General features: G+C 41.4%; 1 protein-coding gene and 1 pseudogene across 2 annotated transcripts; one reads left to right on the forward strand and one right to left on the reverse strand.

The window, feature by feature from the left end:
* Positions 1–6,089: 6,089 nt before the first annotated feature.
* On the forward strand, positions 6,090–10,969 carry LOC121741900. 2 transcript variants are annotated; one of them, XM_042134853.1, is made up of 7 exons: positions 6,090–6,302; positions 6,749–8,873; positions 8,987–9,068; positions 9,212–9,278; positions 9,908–10,093; positions 10,196–10,256; positions 10,422–10,969. In XM_042134853.1, exons 2-7 carry the CDS (start codon positions 6,776–6,778, stop codon positions 10,613–10,615), a joined length of 2,688 nt encoding a protein of 895 aa, XP_041990787.1. In that variant the 5' UTR covers positions 6,090–6,302; positions 6,749–6,775; the 3' UTR covers positions 10,616–10,969. The 2 variants fall into 2 exon arrangements, with proteins under 2 accessions (XP_041990787.1, XP_041990786.1); XM_042134852.1 differs by having other exon boundaries at positions 6,091–6,302; positions 6,744–8,873.
* Positions 10,970–19,316: 8,347 nt separating this feature from the next.
* Positions 19,317–21,236, reverse strand: LOC121810271 (annotated as a pseudogene).
* Positions 21,237–21,381: the final 145 nt, after the last annotated feature.

The raw sequence follows: 21,381 nt of genomic DNA on the forward strand, positions 1-21,381 counted from the left end.
TCCAAAAGTAGCTTCTTCATGGCCGACGATGGGCTGACAAGCACTCTCCGGCCAAAATATATCAGGCCATCTGCCCAAGATAAATGCGCCGGCGCCGCCCCTGACCTGATCTTCGCGGTAAGCTCCACCAACTCGAGAAATGTCGCGGTTTCCGTGCGAAGGACATCCAGCAGGCGCGGCAGTGGGTGAGCCACCGCTGCCAACAAAGCTGCCCCGGAGGCCGCGTCGTCCCCCGGCTCCGCTGTCTCGGCCGCCGGCGGCGAGTCAGATTCCTCGCGACGCGAGAGGGCGTCTGCCGCTTTATTTGATATTCCCTTCTTGTACTCAATCCTGAACTTGTATCCGAGTAACTTTCGGACGTACATTTGCTGATCTGGAGTATGAACAATCTGTTGGAACAACTCTTTTAAGCTCTTCTGGTCAGAACGAATCACAAACTCCCTCCCCAACAAGTATTGTCGCCACTTTTGAACAGCTTCCACAATAGCAAACAACTCCTTGTGATAGGTGGAAGCGGCCTGCCTTCGGGGACCCAATTTCTTGCTAAAGAACACGATGGGATGAGCGTCCTGAATGAGCACTGCCCCAATGCCCACGGCCGAAGCGTCCGTCTCTATGCAAAACGGTTTAGAGAAGTCCGGGAGGCTTAAAACCGGAGCCGAGGTCATCGCCAGTTTGAGGGCCCCGACGGCCTCCGCTGCCGAGGCACCCCACTCAAATGAGTCCTTCTTAAGTAAATCAGTGAGCGGAGCCGCAATTATGGAATAGTTAGCGACGAAGCGTCGGTAATACCCGGTCAACCCCAAGAATCCCCGTAGCTGCTTCACTGACCGTGGGGTAGGCCATGTTGTCATCGCCTCTATCTTTGCCGGGTCTGCTTTCAAAAGGCCATCCGTAATGAGGTGGCCCAAGTATTCGACCGTGGTGCTGCAGAACGAGCACTTTGATAACTTAACAAAAAACTGGTGGGCATGTAATAGTGATAACACCTCTCGCAAGTGCTCGGAATGGGCCTCCAAGGATGGGCTGTACACCAAAATATCGTCAAAGAACACGATGACAAACTTTCGAAGGAGCGGCTGAAATATACTATTCATTGCAGCTTGAAACGTGGATGGCGCGTTTGTCAGACCGAAGGGCATGACCAGAAATTCAAAATGGCCATCGTGGGTGCGGAAAGCGGTCTTAAAAATATCCTCCCCGTGCATCCGAATTTGGTGGTATCCGGATCGTAAGTCCAACTTTGTAAAGAACCTCGCGGCACCCAACTCGTCGAATAGTTCGTCTGCGGTTGGGATTGGGAAGCGGTCCGGAACAGTAGCCGAGTTCAGTGCGCGATAATCTATGCAAAACCTGAAAGAGCCGTCCTTCTTACGAATCAACAAAACTGGGGACGAGAAAGGACTCTGGCTTCGCTGTATAATCCCTTGTTCTAACATCTCTTGCACCTGGCGCTCGATCTCGTTCTTTTGAAAGTAAGGGTACCGGTATGGCCGGACATTAACTGGCTTGGTGTTGGGTAGCAAATGAATCTTATGATCAAAAACTCTCTTAGGTGGCATCCCCACCGGCAAAGTAAACACCAGCTGATGAGCCTCCAACACTTCCCTGATTTGCGGCGGTAGGTTCGGTGGAAAAACTGGTTCGACGGCTAACAACTCCCCCGTCTCCGGTTCTGGCTCCAGAGTCACAATTTCATAGAATTCGTGTGCCGGAGAGTGGGCAGCGAGCAGCAACAACGAGTTCAAGGACAGCTGCTGCGGTCCCGGCATATCCCCCTTCAACACGATCGATTTCTCTCCTTGACGGAACTCCAAGGTCTTCCCCACAAAATCCGCCGAGATCTTGCCTAGTGATTCGAGCCAGTCCATCCCCAGAATCACGTCCGCCCCATGCACTTCCAGAATGTGTAAATCCACCAAAAACTAAACACCCTGCATAGTCAACTTCGTGCGACGAGACACGTGTGCACATAATAACGAGGCCCCGTTTCCAACATAAACCCGAAAGGGGCGAATAGGCGTCAAGGCGAGCTGCAGGCGCTCCGCAATCCGCGCGTGCAGGAAGTCATGGGTACTCCCTGTATCAATAAGTACGTTCACCTCCGTGGATCCAATATTCCCCGTCACACGGAACGGCCTAGACCGGCTGGTCCCGTTCAAAGAGTGCAAGTGAGATAGATCTTCCGTGATAACTTGATCATCGTGTACTTGGCACTCTGTATCCTGTTGCGTATCCTCGTCGTCCTCTTCCCCCACGTAGCATAACAATTTCACCGCACACACATGCCCAGGGGCATATTTCTCGGGACAATGCCAACACAACCCCTTCCGTGACCTCTCCGATTTCTCCGCCAGCGACACTCTAATTGGGGCGACCCGTGAGGATGTCGGCGGGACCCCAGTCTGTGGCGGGACAGAGCTGCCCGGCGGCATCCCCGTAGGAAGCCTCGTCTCCCGGCTCGGCCACTGCCGCTTCTGGAGGGCCGCGCTCTGCTGCGCCCGGTGCTCCTGACGTGCTCCCAACCGCAGCGCCAGCGCCATTGCCTCGGACAATGATTGTGGTTGCTGCAGCTCCACCGTCTCCTGGAGTGGTTGCTTAAGACCCTCAATAAAGATTGGGATCAATGCTTCATCTGAAAGACCCTGGACCCTGTCCAAATACTTCTCAAAGGTGTTGTGGTATTCTGCAACAGAGCCCGTTTGTACCAATTTAGCAAGGGGACCCGTATAATTCTTGAAACTCTGAGGATCAAATCGATGTCGCACGTCCTCCAAAAATTCGGGCCAAGTGACGTAGGGATTGTTCTTCTGGTAGTTAAAAATCCATTCCGCCGCCGGGGGTTCGAATAACATAACCGTGTAATGCAACCTGTCCTCCTCGGGCATCTGCTTGTGATTAAAGTAATATTCGACGCGGGATATCCAATTCGTTGCATTGGAGCCGTCGAAGTGAGGCGCCCGCATAGTCACCCCCGTGTTATCCTCTCCCCCGTGTCGAAAATGCGCGTGCTCCCGATGTCGAGGGCTATCCCAGGCCGTGGCCCGGCGGGGCAGGGGACCTTCCCTCACACGCGTCTGCGGCAGATCCCAACTCGTCGCGCGCCGCTGCCTTGTTCCGCACGGCACACCCTCCTCTCTACGATAATAATCACGCCCTCGCTGCATGTCACCACGTCCCCCCCGTGGTGGTCGCCCTCCGCGATACCCGACTTGGTGTCGAGGGTTATATCCCCTCGGTTGCCCAGATGCGGCGCGATGAGAGCGATACTCGCGATCGTCCGAATCATACTCCTCGTTCGAGAATTCATCATCGTGCACGGGAGTACCCCCCAAATCATCCATCCTCCGATCTGACTTATCCATCCGTCGATCGGAATTATCCATACGCATCTCCAATTGATCAAATCGAGACATGATTCGATCAAAACCCTGTTTGATAGGGTCGATGTCCCCATCACGCAGAATCTCGCGCGCCTGCTGCCGCGGTTGACTCGCGGTTTCTCGAAACACAACCCCAGATTGGCGGCGCGAAGATCCGATCCCCAATTCCGTCGCGTTGCCCCCAGTCAGCGGCGGGCGAGACGGGCTGTCGAAGTCCGGCACATCCATGAGTACAGAATGAAAGCACCACTTGTTAAGAGGCTCCTGCTCTTGACGTGGATATCCTGACCAATTCCTCCAAGTAACACTCGTTTCGGCGTCTTCAACAAGAAGATCAGCGGCTGAAACAAAATCTGGCGCGAAGATTCACTCTTCGTCGGCAGAATGCAAAGGTTCAAAGTATTACGCAATTCCTTGGGCAAAATAATATTCTTCATTCATAAGATTTTCGGAACAATGAAGAGCCCTATTTATAAGCTATGGACCCTAGGGTTGGTTCGACCTATCCTAATTACGTCGGGAAAGAACCAACAAAGAAAACCCGACGGAAAATAAAAGAAAATAAAGTATTTTCCATAATAACTAAATAACTCCCAAAAATAATAAAATAATCAAAAAAAGACTCTAACTAAATCTAACTAGCTAAGGAATCGGTTGGGAGGCTTCAACCGATCTCTCGGCCTCAACTTCCTTCCCTCCGGAGCTGCGCTCGCCGGAGCCTGCGTATCTCCCTCCGTATCTTCCTCATCCTCGGCTGTCTGTACCGTCGTCTGCTCGCAACCCGACTCCTCTGCTACGATCTCCGTTGTCGGCGGGGCGGGTACATCGGGTGCATTCGTAACAGTTTGACTGAGGATTTTGACGTTTTTTTTGGGTAGAAATGGCGGAGAAGTATGATGCTATGGAGGCTCTCAAGATAGAAGCAATTGATTTGGTATTTTTTTGGTCCTCTGTTTTTAATTTTTCAAGTTTTTCTCTGCGGTGGTTGATTGAAATCCGTTTTAATTTGATTTTTTGGTAGGAAAATATACCGATAGAAGAGGTGTTTGAGAATCTGAGGTGCACGGAGGGGCTTTCAACGGAGGATGTTAACCGGAGGCTTGAAATTTTTGGTCAAAACAAACTCGAGGAGAAAGAGGTGAGAATTTCTTCTCCTTAATTTTCGAGCTCTGCTTTTTAATCGATTTGCCTCTTTTGGAATTTTCTGCATCTGAGTTTACTTTTTTTTTTGTGAAAAATTGCAGGAGAGTAAGTCTAAACACTCCAGCCTTATTGGCGTTTTTAAATTGAAACTTGCACTTCTTAAACACGCCAATCTTGTTGGCGTTTTTATATTGCTAAACACGCCATCACGGATGGCGTTTTTTATTTAAACACGCCAACTAAGTGGGCGTGTTACACTTTAAGCTGTATTTGTATAAAATCAGTCGAAATTGTAAAACGCCGACAGTGCTGGCGTTTTTACTTAATAAAACGTCACTCTCGTTGGCGTTTTTCCCATAAATGGAACAATTAACAAAGTGTTTACATTTTCGTTATTCTAGTTGTAGACTCCCCCACGGATCTGATTTTCTCGAGTAGAAGTGGCTAGCGAGATATTTCACGTTTTGGACATATGCGCATATCAAGTAACTACTTCTTGCTTGTAAAATTGAAGTTTTACATGCTTAGTTGGAGAATTTTTGTTCATTGGTTTAGAAAATGTAAGGTCACGAAACCTTCTTTGTACTACTAGGTAGTAGTAGTAGGAGGAGTACTATATAACAATATGGAAACATGTTCAAGTTATTTTGATATGTACCATTGATAAGTTTTTGTTGTTAGTTCATTTGTGAATTATACTAACTAGTACTATATAATAGTGTTCGTGTTTGGTTGTTGAGCTCAGAACAAAAAATAAAAAGACATTTTTATAATAAATTAATTAAACACATCGAAACATAACACCACTTATTTGGTTTTCTAATTACACAATTTACCAATACAACAAGATAACACATTAATCATGAAACACTCTAATAAATCTTCAATAAAAAAACTAAAATAAAAATAAGAAAAATCCTTGTCTGTTGTTTTATTTATATTACTCCTGATAATATGGAAGTATTAAATTTTAGGAAATTTTAGAGTTTAATTAATACCCGAACTGTTACTCGATATTTTTATAAAAAATGTACCAAACCATATATTTTTACTAGTACATAGTACTTAAATATCCAAAGGCTTGACATTTGAATGAGAATATCCCAAACTCATATTCTCAATTAAATACATTAATTGTTGAAAAACGAGCAAATATGGTTCAAAATTGAATGTTTGGAGATAGAAATATTACGCACGGTAAAATTTATTTCTATATTGTTTTTTCTACTCCAGATTGAGAAAAGTTGTTGCTTTGATGCTAACATTAATATTGTATTTGTGTTAAAATCCACAGTAGCGCATGATGAGCCTCATGATCTATTTTCGTAATAATTGTTTTTGATACTCCTACATTTCTTTTTATTTATGGTATAGTTTGAGTATTTAGTCACGATTATAAACAATTTGCATTATTTATGATGAAATATTAAATATCAGTAATTTAGATATCTTTTTTTAATAATTTGGATTCTTAATTCTTATTGCAAAGTTGACAATTCGGGTACTAGATTGTAAATATTGGAGAGTAAGAGAAATGTTTCTTTGATATTTAACTTATTTGGTTTAAAAAGTTACCCTTTTTTCTGCAAATTGCAATCGCTCACCATTTGCGAAGGAGCAATAGCCGCGGCCGCAGCTAGGCGATTCAGGAGTGTATCAAACCTCCTGATATCGGCGGTTTCTAATTCTTCTCCGGCCGCCGCTGACGCAGAAACAATTGCTACCCCCTAACAATTTCCCGGTTGCGGATGCTTGAGGACACTCCAGAACCCCCTGGTAAGGGCATTTAGTGGCTGTGCAGTTGATTTTGTGTTGTTTATTATGAATCGTTGTGTGTGTTTATCTTCCCAGTTTATAAGTTCTAATTGCAAATTATTCCTCTGTCGATGTTGGAATTTTATCATATACTCTCTATGTATATACATGTATCAATGTTGTGGATTGTGAGCTTTTACTTCATGGATGGCTGCTCCTTTCTCGTCTTCTATCAGTACTTATGTTTTGACTGTCAAAGAATGTGATATCTGAATAATACATATGTGTATGTTAATGGATTATTATGGGAATAAGTTTAGGGCATCCATTGTTGATTGAGAAAAGGAATTCTGTATGGATAAATAATGCGTGTTTCAGTGATATAGTGGTCACGGTTGCTTGTAAGTTTAGAGCTCCATTATGTCTTCTAACCCAATTCTAATTTTTGTGTTGGTATTATAGTGTAGGTTAATTACAGTTTCTAGTGCCTGTATATGGATATGCTTTCAACAGAAATTTGCTGTGACGAGGAGGCTAACATACGAAAGAAAAAGACACAAAAGAGCAAAAAGAGAATAGTTAAAGATGGAGTTCGAAGCTTGGACCAGAATAACACGGATACTCAGTTGGTGAACGAAAGTACTGACGGAAATGTGTTTGTAGACAAGCTGATTAAAGATGAAGTCCAACGTGCGGGTCGAAGTAAAATGGCTACTAGGTCAATGACAAATGAAACTATTGAGAAGCCTATAGATAAAGATAAACACCAATTCTCTTGCCAAAGTGAAGTGGATAGAGGGTCATCACAACCTCTCACTGGAGTAACTGTGGCTATCGAGAATTCAGAATTACTTGATGAGTACCCAAGTAACATTGATACAGGGTCAACAAAAATTATTGCTCAAGGAACTGTTCCTGGGAAAAGGACAAGGAAACGAAAAAGAACTGCAAAGGCAGAAATTGAGGCAGAAGCCCAACGTGAATTGGATGCTAGAATTCTTGCTGAAGAAAATCTGACCACCAAGGAATCAAAGATTAAAGATGAAATCCAAAAAAATGGCCTGACTAAAACGGTGATTGGGAATCAGAAAATTCAAGATGAAACTCAAAGCATGTGCTGCAGTAACTTGAACAATGGGCAAGTACAGACTGCCATCACAAAAAGAAAAATAAAGAAGTCAAATTTGACCAACGAGAAGCCAAAGGTTAAAGATGAACTCCAGACCTTGGACCACAATCAAATGAAAAAAGTGTCACTAGAAAATCTTGCTGATGGAAAGGTTATCACTGAGAATTCAAAAACTCTAGATGAAGCTCAAAGCATGGACCAAAATTCCATGGACAAATGGCAGCCGGCAGAAAATCTTGCTCAAGGAGATGTGGCTGGAAAAAGGATAAAGAAGGGGAAAAAGAAGAAGAAAGCAAAAGTTAATGGTGAATTCCAAAGTGAAGTGGATGCTAGACCAGTAAATTTAGCCGAAGGAGTTGCAACTCTCAGTAACCAAGAGATTAAAGATGCAGCACAAAGTGTGGCCCAGACTGAAATGGATACAGGTTCAACAGATAGTGTTTCTGAAAGGAATGTGACTATTGATAATCCAAAAGTTCAAGATGAAATTCAGAGCATAGACCTCGCGAAAAAGGATACACGACCTACACAAAATCTCGCTGAGGCAATTGTGATTGTGAAAAGAAAAAAGAAGCAAACAAAAACCAAGAAAGAAAAAGTTGAGGATGAATTCTTGGGCAGAATGGATGCAAGACCAACAGAAAAGCTTGCTGAAGCAAATGTCAATATTAAGGTTCCGGATAAGAGAGATGAAGTACCAAATGTGGTCCTGGCAGATATGGATATTGGGTCAGCAGATAATGTTGCTGAATGTAATGTGTCTATCAAGTTACCAAAAGATGAAGATGAATTTCAGATCAGAGAAAAAGTGGATATAAGACCAACACAACATATTGCTGAAGGGAATGCGACTGTGAAAAGAGAAAAGAGGCGACAAAAAAAAGACGAGAAGGCAAAGGTTGAGGATGAATTCTCCGGCAGAAGGGATGCCGGACCAACAGAAAAGCTTGCTGAAGTAAATGTAAATGCCAAGATTCTAGAGACTAGAGATGAAGTGCCAAATGTGGGTATGACTCCAATGGATACAGGGTCAACAGATATTGTTGCTGAAAGGAATGTGATTATCGAGAAACCAAAAGTTCAAGATGAATTCCAGATCATAGACCAGGCAAAAGTGGATACAGGACCGACACAAAGTCTTGAAGGAAATGCGACTGTGAAAAGAAAAAAGAGACGAGGAAAGGCCAAGAAGGCAAAAGTTAAGGATGAATTCTCTAGCAGAATGGATGAAGGATCGACAGAAAATCTGGAGAGGGGAAACGGTCATGCTGAGGGGAGGGGTGCAGTCCCTACTTGCAATGCATGTACTGATAAGGATGCGGAAATCTTATGGCTTAAAACGACTCCGATTGTTTCAGTTAGGAAAAAACTTATTGTCCTTGATATAAATGGTCTGCTTGCAGATGTAGTATCCCCAGCACCAAAACATTATAAAGCGGATATTAAATTATGGGGAAGAGCAGGTCAGGATTGAATGTTGCTTTGTTTTCTTAGAATTGCTGATATTTAAGCATCAATTTATTAGGATAAAAATATAGTGGATTGGATTTGACTGCTGGTCGTTATCTTCTTGTAGTTTTCAAGAGACCCTTCTGCGATGATTTTTTGAAGTTCTGTTTCCAGAACTTTTATGTGGGCATATGGTCATCAAGAACCAAGTACTCCTTAAACTATACTATCCCTTTTTCAGATCACTGCATTATTTTCTTTCATGCTTTCTGTTCTAGTTTCGGACCATCTCCAAGTTTGTTGTGTTGAGACTTAATTTCTAACTTTGGCATATACATCTGAAACTATACAGGAAAATACTTGATGGAGTTGTGAGTTATTTACTGGGAGATAAAAAGGACAAGTTGCTATTTTGTTGGGTAAGCTTTCTCTGATATTTACCAAAGTAGGTTTTGTACATTTAATGGTCCAATAAAATCTTTTTGGATTATTTTGGCGTTATTGATGAATATTCATATAATCAATTTCCTGTGCTGCCTAAATGCACACGTCCTAGTGACTAACTATACTATAGTATAAAGAAACAAAAAGTACGAGGTGTGCATTGAACATGCCATGGGGGACATAATAGTGCATATAAGTTTGTCTATCGAATTGTTCCACTGTTGTTTGGTTGATAGTATACAAATCCTACTGCACATATCCTAGTGGCTTATTATATATTGAAAGCAACATAACCTCCTTGCCTATCTATTCCCACCACCAAGGCACCAACAAAAAAATATGAGATTTGCATTTGATTATTTGAGCACGCCATGTGGCTATAATAGTGCATATAATCATGTCTATGGAATTGTTCCACTGCTGTTTGATTGAAAGTATCAGCTCGCATAGGTGCTCGAATTGGTCTAATATCAAAATCTTCTTTTGCCTATGTAATTATCTACTAACACCATTTAATGTTGGTTTCAGCTCTTGGAATTGACTCTTTTCTTAAATGCAAATTATAATTTTATAATTTTGTATTGTTTATGTACTATCAATGCAGGATATGAGATATTGTACACAAACAGGGTTCAAAACTCTTGAAAATCGTCATAAGCCTTTGGTCTGCAAAGAGCTAAGGAACATTTGGGAAAAGGATGATCCTAGCATCCCATGGAAAAAAGGAGATTTTAATGAAACAAACACAGTATTGCTGGATGATTCTCCTTACAAGTCCTTACTAAATCCTGTAAGCTTGTCTTCCTATTTATTTAATGGGTCTTGTTTTTCTACTTCTATTTCCATTAGCTTCTTCTTTCTACTAATCCTCACTTTTGTTTGGCTTGTTTAGTTGCATTCAGCAATATCTCCCAATCCATACCAGTACTCTGACACCAATGATAATTCACTAGGTCATATACTTTTCCATGTATATCTATTTTTTTTTGGTTCTCAGTTTCATTCCTGAAATATGTACATACTAAGTTTGATCTCTATCGGTTAAGGAGATGGCATGAGCCTTGATCTTTTGACTTTTCTCAATTGATGACGATAGGTGATGATTACTTGTTTTACAGGTCCCGGAGGTGATCTTCGAGTTTATTTGGAAGGTCTGGCAGCATCTGAAAATGTGCAGAATTATGTGGGGCAACACCCGTTTGGTCAAAGACCTATAGGTGAACAAGACCTTTCTTGGGAGTTCTACCGTAGGGTACTCAAAGAGATGTCCAACGATGAAATATCCCAATCCCAATCCCAAGTTGAGGCTTAAATTATAGCTCAAGAGGCTTATAGGGCTTACGTTTAGGCTTATAGCAAAGGATGTTTTCTTTTTGAACTTTGATTTTGTGTTAGGTGAAATGTTGATGCGTCGGGATTCACCCGAGAAGGTATATTTGCTACATTAGGAGCGTTAGCCAATGGAACCCGTCAAGGAATTTGGCTATCTTTGGACTGGTACAGTCATGGCCGCCGTTCACTAGGGCTTTGGGCTATGGTTGAGGCTCACCTGTCAATATACTGACCTTGGTTTTTGATGCCTTTAAAGGGGTATTTTTGTAATTTACTCTTGAAGGAAAATATTGTCATTTGATCCTCTTACTATTGCATTTAAATGCGTATGAAAGAGCAAATGTTGCATTTCGATTTAATTTATTTTTCACAAAAGATATAGTAAGTTAAAGAAAAATTATAAAGAATTATAACGAAATTCTAATTGTATATGTTTATAGAAAAAATTTGGAAATATTAATTTTTTATAGTATTTATATATGTTAAAAAGCATTCAAAATACATATTAGCATTGATATATTTTACACTTTTAAATTTTAATCCATTTGTTTTGTATTAAATCAATATGCTTAATTATGTGTTTGTGTAAAACGTACAGTCTGCAATGTAAAAGTGATGAAGTGTTAGGCCCCCGCCACCCCCAAGGTTTAGGAACTGCCTGTTACAGTATCGGAAAATCTCAAACCAGAACAGAGCCTTGAGCATATTTTGCGATTATGGTTTCGAACCGCTGGTTTTTTGGCGGTTTTCACAGTTTTGGTTAGTTCTGTTTCAACAGCTTTTTGCTGTGCCAGTTCGGAACCGGCAGTTATAGTTACTCTAGTTCCATTTTAGTTTTGGCCAAATTTTAATTTTGCATATCTTTAAAATCCACTTATATATTGCCAAATTATTGATTTGTTCTGATTTTGCAATCAATTAGGCTATAATATGACTTAATATAAATCGTAATTCAACAAATGAATAAATCCATTCGGTCCCCAATAGATGTCCCATAATTGAGCACAGAGACGCAAAAATGAATATGAGTAGGGGATAAATTTTCAAAATTTTATTTAAAAACAAATTTTCATGTAATTTAGGTTATTAATAAGGGCTTTTATACTATATTAATATGTAGTAGTATAAAATATGAATAAATTTTAAAACTTTATAATAGAATTTTTAAAAAAAATTAGATTCATTGGGGGCTAAAGCCCCAACTCCTTTACATGTAGGTAAAATAAGAGAGCCACAATAGTGTATGATCACATGCAGAAATAGAAGCTATAAAGCTCGGTTAACCTCTTTTAGCATGCATTCCAGAGAACATCAGGCAAGTAAAAGCAAAACTATGGCTACCTTTGTGTGTAGATGAATTGACTGTTAGCATTTCTGCCACAGGATCATGTGACAACACCAAAACAAGACATGCTCGCAGTGATCACAACAGAACAACCAAGTTCAGTTGCAGTTCTTGATACTGCATTCTACAGAGAAAGAATCAACAGCTTCACAAGGTATTGATCTGCTGTCCTGAGTAAAAACTTTCAACGTCGAATTCAAATTTGCAATATTGTATCTTTTAGTTATGCAAAACTTGGCAATATGCAAGTAACTCTTAATCTGAATATCACATTACGAATCCAACGATGGTATTGGTGCGCACTTCATAATTTCATATGCATGTTAGATCTCGCATCGTCTAAATATCAGCTCTAACACATTTATGACATCCAAAATTGTGCCATATAGTTAACATCGTGAATAGTTCATCTGACTAACAAATGTTCTTTGTTACTGCCAATGAATAAAAGACGAGAGCCCAAGTGCAGAAGATCAGGAGATCTGTTTGTCTTGATTCACGAGTCTGGATTGTTAAAGACTAAACCAAGAAACTGCTGCAAATGACAATGAATATACATATCAGAGCACTAATTCACGTGAGAGATACATTAACAAGATTCCACCAGCATTCGGACGCTTCAAAGACATGAGCATCATCCGAATGGACAGCCAGCATCTTCAATTCGAACACATTACATGCCCTTCAAGAAGAGGATTATCCAATTGAGGAAGCAAATGAAGAACTCTGCCAAAATAATGACAAAACGAAACTAAATCAGAAAATCCAGAGAAAAATTGATACTGATGTGGCAAATGAAATACTGGTTCGTGAAATAACCTGTGTCAGATTATTTACAACATGGAGACTGAGCTTACAGGGGGCTTATTAGGGAAGTAGTATATGTGGAGATGGAACAATTATGCAGGATGCCACATAGCAATCTTGGTCATCTCATGTGAACTGCAAGCCTCTTGCAGCGAACTCTTTACCATGTAGTATTGTCACCCGGTACTTTCTTATTTTGTAAATACAGTGTATATTTTGCTTTCAAAAGTATTCCATGTACAACAGATCCAATTGACTTGAAAAGTATCAGCTGCTTTTCTTCAAAATGCTTCTGTCTATGACCACTAACTTATGCAAATCATCTTTGAGGTCATAATTGCAAAGTGAAGGAAAATTGGCAGCACAACATCACAGTGCATGAAACTAACTGTAGGCATCAGTTGTTTCTCATTCTGAAAATATCGGTGCTATCAGCAATATAGTTATTAATACGACATTTTTCATTACACACCGCGTTACAGTAGTAGAAATTGAGGATGCCACTGATATACTGATATCAAATCAACAGTTCCTGAAAACTGAAAAAACTGCACTTAAATTTTTACTGTGTATGAACAACACAAGGAGCTCATATGTTGAAACTTGAAAGATTACGAACTAAATCAATGTTGAAATAGGATAGCTTACAGGAATAAGTGCCATCCAATGTTAGAGCTTACACTGTATAGAATACAGTGTTTGACTCTAACCTTAATGGAACTGGCAATACATACGGAATCGCTGATTATGTTGCTATGCAGTAAAAGGACTGATTATAACATTCTCGCTTGAAATGGTACTCCAAGGAAGTTTTAACAAGAATGAAAAGTGCCACACACACAAAGCAACTCTATTCATACCATGGATGGTAGGGGGGTTAAAGCAGGATAAAATCCACGAGCAACTGCAAAATAAGGGAACAAGATACTGGAAATTAACAGCCAGTGCAGTTCGCAACATAATTCCGAAAAACTACTTAACTCTGCCGCTAACTTAGTTATCAAGTGAAAATTCAACAAACTTATGATCTTATGTTATAATAGGATAGTGAAGCAAAACAACTTCTTCTAAAACGTTTAAGCCATTTGAAGCCATAATAAAGCTACAAACACAATAGAAAAGTTCCTTGCAAATGTCTACACTCAATGAAGGAGCCACACCACCTTATTCATGGGTGTCCTCTGGAATCCATTATGCAGTATTATGCAATCTAAAATACTCCCTTGGTCCCCTAAGAATAGAAAATTTGGGGACAACACTTTTAATTCGAAATTGGTAAAGTAGGATAGAAAAATAGTTGAAGTAGTATTGTGGGCAGTGGAACCCACATCGTTACTAATGTAATGTATGGTGAATAAGTTTCCAAAAATAGAAGTGGAATGATTTTGGTGGACGGATGAAAATGGCAAAATGAGACTAGTTTTTGGAGACAGAGGGAGTATACAACATCGTGAAAAGGAAACAAGACAGGCCAAATTGTAAATTTCAAATAATAAATTATGTAAACAGTCATATAGTGGTATCACCACTGCCGTGTTACTATAAAATATTGTTGTACCAACGTCCAACAGATATAGTGTTCATAAGAAAAATTGTGTGGTTCATTTACCAAGACATGGAAATTGAGTGGCACAAAGCGCTAAGCATTTAAATGTAGTTCATAATCAAGAATGCACTCTTAGCAATTTGCTTCAAACAAATACTACAGCACTGAGGATTGGTATTTACTTTTCTTATTAAAATGAGTTTCAACTAGAGTCACTTAGTATTATTGAATGCAATAAATGCTTGAACAGCAGTAACATATCAAACTAATGTAGGCAATGCAAATAGTCTGATTGTAATAATGGAGTGCTCATTTCAGTTGGAAGAAGCTCGTCTAGAAAGGAGTTCGGTAAGCTCGGCTTACCGAGCTGGAACTAGCCTGGAACTAGCCGAGAAGAAGAAGAAGAAGAAGGCAGAAGTCGGTAAGCTCAGCGGTAAGGAAGCTCGGTATGGAAGCTCGGTATGGAAGCTCGGCGTTGAGCTGGAATGAGCCGAGAAGGAAGAGTTCGGTTGTAAGCCGAGAAGGAAGAGTTCGGTTGTAAGCCGAGAATGAGTTCGGTATTGAGCCGAGGAAGGAGCTCGGCCTTGAACCGAGAAGGTAGAAGCAACCTAGCCGAACTAGCCGTTGGAGCAGCAGTTAGTTAACTGAGATGTAGCGGTTATTCTTCTTGCTTTCTTGATTCTTCTTGTAGTTAGTTAGTAGCAGTTGCTACGTGATTATAGAGCTTTAAATAGCTCACCATGTATGTAGTTTAGAATAGAGTTTAATCAATAAAGAGTTTTCCAGTTTTCTCTCCAAGATTATCATCTTCAATACTCAAAGTGTGAGTGTGTGTGTTTCTGCATTGTGTGATCTCATACAACAGTGAGTGTGTGTGTGATCTTATTGAGTGTGTGAAAGCCTTGTGTGTGAGTAAATCCCAACAAGTGGCGCCGTCTGTGGGAAAGGGATATTGAAGCTGATTTGCAGAGGATCAAACGGTTTCAGAGATGGCAGCAAGGCTTGATGCAGAGAAGTTCACAGGCAAGAATGATTATGGCCTGTGGAAGATGAAGATGAAGGCGGTTTTAATTCAACAAGGCTTGGCGGCAGTTCTTGCAAAACCGGATGAGAAAGGAAAGGCTCCAGTGCTTGATGAAAAGGCTCAGGCAAAGATGGAGGAGATGCAGCTCAAGGCACATTCTGCAGTGATTCTGTGCCTTGGAGATAAGGTCTTGAGGGAAGTTCAAGAAGCCAAGACTGCGGTGGAGATCTTGGACAAGTTAGATGAAGTTTACTTGGCCAAATCCTTGGCAAACCGGCTGTATCTCAAGAAGAGGCTGTATGCCTATAGTTTTTCTGGAGATAGGTCCATCATTGAGCAGCTAGAGGAGTTCAACAAGATCATTGATGACCTGGGATCTGTTGATGTCAAGATCTCAGATGAGGATAAGGCCATTCTCACATTGAATGCCTTGCCTAGCTCGTATGACCAGCTAAGTGATGCAATTATCTATGGAAGAGATAAACCTATCACCTATGCAGAAGTCTATTCAGCCTTGATGGCCAAAGAACTCCAGAAGACAGCCAACAGAGGCTCTGCAAGCTCCAATGTTCAAGCTGCAGAGGCCTTGAATGTGAAGAAGTTCAAGAAGCAGAACTTCAAGAAGAAGTTTGAGGGCCCTAAACCCTCAAGTTCAGATGCTCAGAAGGAAACCAGAGCTTGCTATTGGTGCAAGAAACCTGGACATTTGAAGAAAGATTGTCATGCATGGAAGAGAAAGATGGCCTCAGAGGGACACAATCAATCTGATTGTGTGGAGAGTGCTGATCCCCCTGCTCAACTCATGAATATCAGTGACAGTGGGGTCAGTCATAGGTGGATAATGGTCTCGGGGTGCAGCTTCCATATGTGCCCCAATAGAAGCTGGTTTCATGATCTTCAAGAAGCATCGGGTACGGTTGTTCTTGGTAATAACCACATTTGTCAGATCAAAGGAATAGGGAAGGTAAAGCTAAGCCTACAAGATGGCTCTATAAAGATCCTAACTGGGGTGAGGTATATTCCAGAAGTAAAGAGGAACCTCATCTCATTAGGAATGCTGGAACAGAAAGGGTTCACCATATTGATGAGTCAAGGAAAATTGTTTGTGAAATCTGGAGATGCAGTGATGATGGAGGCTGACAGAGAGCATATTCTCTATTATCTGAAGGCTAAGGCTGTTGATGGAGAAAGTAATGCAGTGTCAGATGATTCCATAATGCTATGGCACAAGAGATTGGGCCACCCAGCCGAAGGAAGCTTGAAAGAACTCATCAAGAAGGGTCTGATCTCTGGAGATTTCAACAAGATGGACCCCTGTGAGCAATGTATACTTGGAAAGGCTAAGAAGGCACCCTATCCTACAGGTATTCACTCTTCTACAGCCCCATTAGACTACATACATAGTGATCTTTGGGGGCCTTCACCAGTGTGTTCAATTGGTGGAGGAAAGTACTATCTAGCTATCATTGATGACTATACAAGAAAGTTGTGGGTATATATTCTTAAAGAAAAATCTGAAACACTCACAAAGTTCAAGATATGGTGTAAGGAGGTTGAGCTAGAGAAGGGTAGAAGTGTTAAATGCTTAAGGACAGACAATGGCCTAGAGTTCTTGTCTGCTGAGTTTGATCTGTTCTGTAAAGAGAAGGGTATGAAGAGGCACCGGACTGTTCCTGGTAATCCTCAGCAAAATGGTGTTGTGGAAAGGATGAATAGGACAATCCTAGAGAGGGTGAGGTGCTTACTTCTTGGGTCTGGTTTGAGCAGCAGATTCTGGGGTGAGGCTGTGTATACAGCAGCCTATCTCATCAATAAATGCCCATCTACTGCCCTAAAATCTGAAACTCCTGATTACATGTGGTATGGAGCTCATAGTGACTACTCAAAATACAAGGTGTTTGGGTGTGCAGCCTATGCTCATGCTAGGCAAAGTAAGCTTGATGCTAGGGCTCTGAAATGTATCTTGCTGGGGTATCAGAGGGGTGTTAAGGGGTATAGGCTCTGGTGTATTGAGCCCGGTAAGCAGAAGGTCTTGGTGAGTAGGGATGTGGTGTTCTTGGAGGATCAGATGCCATTCCTGAAAGATAAGCCGGACTCCAATGAAGATGAGGGTGATTTCTTCAAGGTGGAGCCTGTGGGGGTTGGCCTAGGAGCAGGTGGAGTTATTGACTCAGGGAGAGAGTCTGATTCAGATAAAGAAGAGGCTCCAACTCAGGGCAACCAGGCTGGTGAGTCTATATCAGACTCCATCAGAGACTATCAGCTTGCAAGGGACAGAGTTAGAAGAGAAACAAGGCCACCAACAAAGTTCTCTGATGTTGTGTATTATGCTCTGTGTGCTGCTGAAGGTATTGATGGGGCAGATCCACTCACATATAAAGAAGCTATGCAGAGTAAAGATAGAGAAAGATGGATTGAAGCCATGAATGAGGAAATAGAGTCTTTACTCAAGAACAAAACATGGATTTTGGTGGACAAATCCAAGCTGAATACAGATGGAAAGGAGAGGAAGCTGATCAGTTGCAAGTGGTTGTTTAAAAAGAAGGTAGAAACCACTGATAAAGACAGAATCAGGTTCAAGGCAAGGCTGGTGGCTAGAGGCTTTACACAGCAGGAGGGAATCGATTTCAATGAAGTGTTTGCACCTGTTGTGTAGCACACTTCGATTAGGATTCTATTGGCTGTGGTGAATCAGCTTGACTGGGAGCTACAACAGCTTGATGTGAAGACAGCCTTCCTCAATGGAGATCTAGAGGAAACTATCTTCATGGAACAGCCAGAGGGCTATGTGAAGATTGGAGAAGAAGGCAAGGTGTGCCTGTTACAGAAAAGTCTTTATGGACTTAAGCAAAGTCCTAGACAGTGGAATAAGAAGTTTGATGCACAGATGAAGAAGATTGGCTTCTCCAAGTCAGAATATGATGATTGCATCTACATCAAGAAGGCAGGCAAAACTCCCATTGCCTACCTATTACTCTATGTGGATGATATGCTACTTGCAGGGCCTTCTATGACAGAAATTCAGAAAGTTAAACAAGATCTGAAGTCAAGCTTTGAAATGAAGGATCTAGGAGAGTCAAGTTTGATCATTGCAAGAAATGGATCAATGTTTGTGCAAGAACTGAGATGAGCCCTCAGGTGGAGAATTGTAATAATGGAGTGCTCATTTCAGTTGGAAGAAGCTCGTCTAGAAAGGAGTTCGGTAAGCTCGGCTTACCGAGCTGGAACTAGCCTGGAACTAGCCGAGAAGAAGAAGGCAGAAGTCGGTAAGCTCAGCGGTAAGGAAGCTCGGTATGGAAGCTCGGTATGGAAGCTCGGCGTTGAGCTGGAATGAGCCGAGAAGGAAGAGTTCGGTTGTAAGCCGAGAAGGAAGAGTTCGGTTGTAAGCCGAGAATGAGTTCGGTATTGAGCCGAGGAAGGAGCTCGGCCTTGAACCGAGAAGGTAGAAGCAACCTAGCCGAACTAGCCGTTGGAGCAGCAGTTAGTTAACTGAGATGTAGCGGTTATTCTTCTTGCTTTCTTGATTCTTCTTGTAGTTAGTTAGTAGCAGTTGCTACGTGATTATAGAGCTTTAAATAGCTCACCATGTATGTAGTTTAGAATAGAGTTTAATCAATAAAGAGTTTTCCAGTTTTCTCTCCAAGATTATCATCTTCAATACTCAAAGTGTGAGTGTGTGTGTTTCTGCATTGTGTGATCTCATACAACAGTGAGTGTGTGTGTGATCTTATTGAGTGTGTGAAAGCCTTGTGTGTGAGTAAATCCCAACACTGATGATCAGATAAACTTTGTTGCTGTACAAGCTAGAACCTGCTATGTCTATTGTTGGAGTAGTTTTGCAGACACAGTGCATCTTGTAGCTGAACCATCCCAATAAACAACAGATACAGTGAAGATAAGGTAAACATAATGGCTTAACCATTGGGTCACAGGATACAAGGTAAAACAACAAAAACTCGAAAACTAATAATTTTAATTTCATTTATGAAAAAATTTTCAATGACATGGGTTCATGTGAACAACCGACAACTAACCCTCAACAACTCAGCGAAACTTTCCATTCAAAACTCTAAAATGCTTGTGTAGAGAATATCAAGCTTCTTGACTATGACTACTACGAAGCAAGCATTGGATGCTAGCTCCGAAAAGAATTATACAGTCTCTAATTAAACATTCTAATTTACACATTAGACACTTCAGGTGGATACTCCGTATTCCCCCCCAAGGATCTTCTCAGCCATATCGTTCTTCTCGTCTGCTTCATCATGATCATCACCAAACCAAGAAGTTCTCTCAGTGCCGTTGTTTTGAGGTTTTGTCACCATGCTTAAGGATTTCTTAACATTCCCAACCTTAAATTGTACATTGGCCCTCCCATTTAAAGGAATTTTCTCCTTTCCTCAGGTTCACAAGGACCACTCCTTGCAGCTTCACTGGCTTGCAAAGATGGCTTCGTAATCGAAACATGGTTTTCCATAACTTCGTGACTTTGATGATACCCAGACCCCAAAGACTCATCGATGAGCCTAGCTGGCAGACTAGGCAAAGATACCTCCTTTTCCCAAGATTGAAGAGGGGTGGCAAGAAATGGATTGTTTTCTGCTGCTCGTTGTGCCTTTGCAGCATCCCCTTGTTCAACAATTGCTCCTGCTTCAGATCCATTACATGTAAACTTCTGCTGCAAATTCAGCAAAGACCTCTCAGCTCTCCTGTTCTGTTGTCCAACCTGCTGAATCTTAACCGCTTCGGTTTCTGAGCCTTTCTCATTTGCAGAACTTAACTCAGCATAATTCACAGGATCAGGAAACTTGGGCAACCATCTAGGTATATGTTCATCAGGGGGGGTTTCCTGTGCCTGAGCAAAACTAAGGTCCAATACCCTTTCTCTAACAACTGGAAAAGCAGGAATTGGACTTACAAATGGGATTTCATCTGCTTGACTAACAAATCGAATTATATCCTTCACAACGCCGGATCGTGTAAGGCAATGCCTAAAATCAGAAGCACATGGAAAACCCTGAACTGAGCCCAGATGCTCCAACCCCTGAATCACATCAAAGACATTACACTGCGCCCTATTAGCTAAATTCGCATAAGAGGACGCCGTTTTTCCTATTTCCTGAATATATCTCACCGCTACATCAGCGAGATTATCCAACGCAGACTGCTGAAAGCTCTGAAAACCTGAACTTTCACAAACCTGCGCCACCACATTCCTGGCAATGGCCTGCGTAAATTCGTCTTTTCCCAACTTCTTTTTCTTCCTCATTGACTGCAGATTCTCTTTCTCACCCAAGAACTTATCTTTCCCCTCTCCATGGCTCATACTCCGTATTAGACAATAGTTGAATAACCTTTTTTCGAACCAATTAATCGATTTGGACCAAACAACCACATTACCGATCACGATTCATCGGACTAACATTAAAGAAGAACCCAGCTCTGGCACTCCGATCCTATTGAGCTAACAAAAACGATAATTCACAGAGCAATCAATTCGTACCTGGAATTTTCTAGGGTTTAAGCCGGGCCCACATGGAAAGAAACACAAATTGAGCTCCAGCATAAAAGAAAATTGGGTGAATTTATTTGACTAACACAAAGATTGTGAATGGTTGATCACAATAACAACTAATCAAAATCCCTAAACACCCAATTCCAGATAAAATCGAAGTTGGGGGAAAACCTATTGGAGACTGCGGTTTATAGACGGCGAGGCGAAGCAGTGTGTGTGATCCGACTACGGAGGTCGTCAAAATTGCGAGTGTGCATCCAATTCCGACCTCAAATGAGTTAATCGCTAACGATTTTTTGTTTAGAAATTGGCACCCAACGTCACTGCTGGAGAGAGGACTGTAGGGAGGCAAGATAATTCGAATAAAATATACCAACCAAAATGAAAAATTGAATTTCGGCTGTATTTTGAACTTTTGATTTGAATTTATCTAAAAAAATTGAACTATTCGGATCGGTTATAATTTGACATTTTCAAATCGAAAAAAAATAAAATTCGAATTACTAGCT

Source organism: Salvia splendens, chromosome 7, assembly GCF_004379255.2.
Source record: "Salvia splendens isolate huo1 chromosome 7, SspV2, whole genome shotgun sequence".
Classification (NCBI taxonomy): domain Eukaryota; kingdom Viridiplantae; phylum Streptophyta; class Magnoliopsida; order Lamiales; family Lamiaceae; genus Salvia; species Salvia splendens.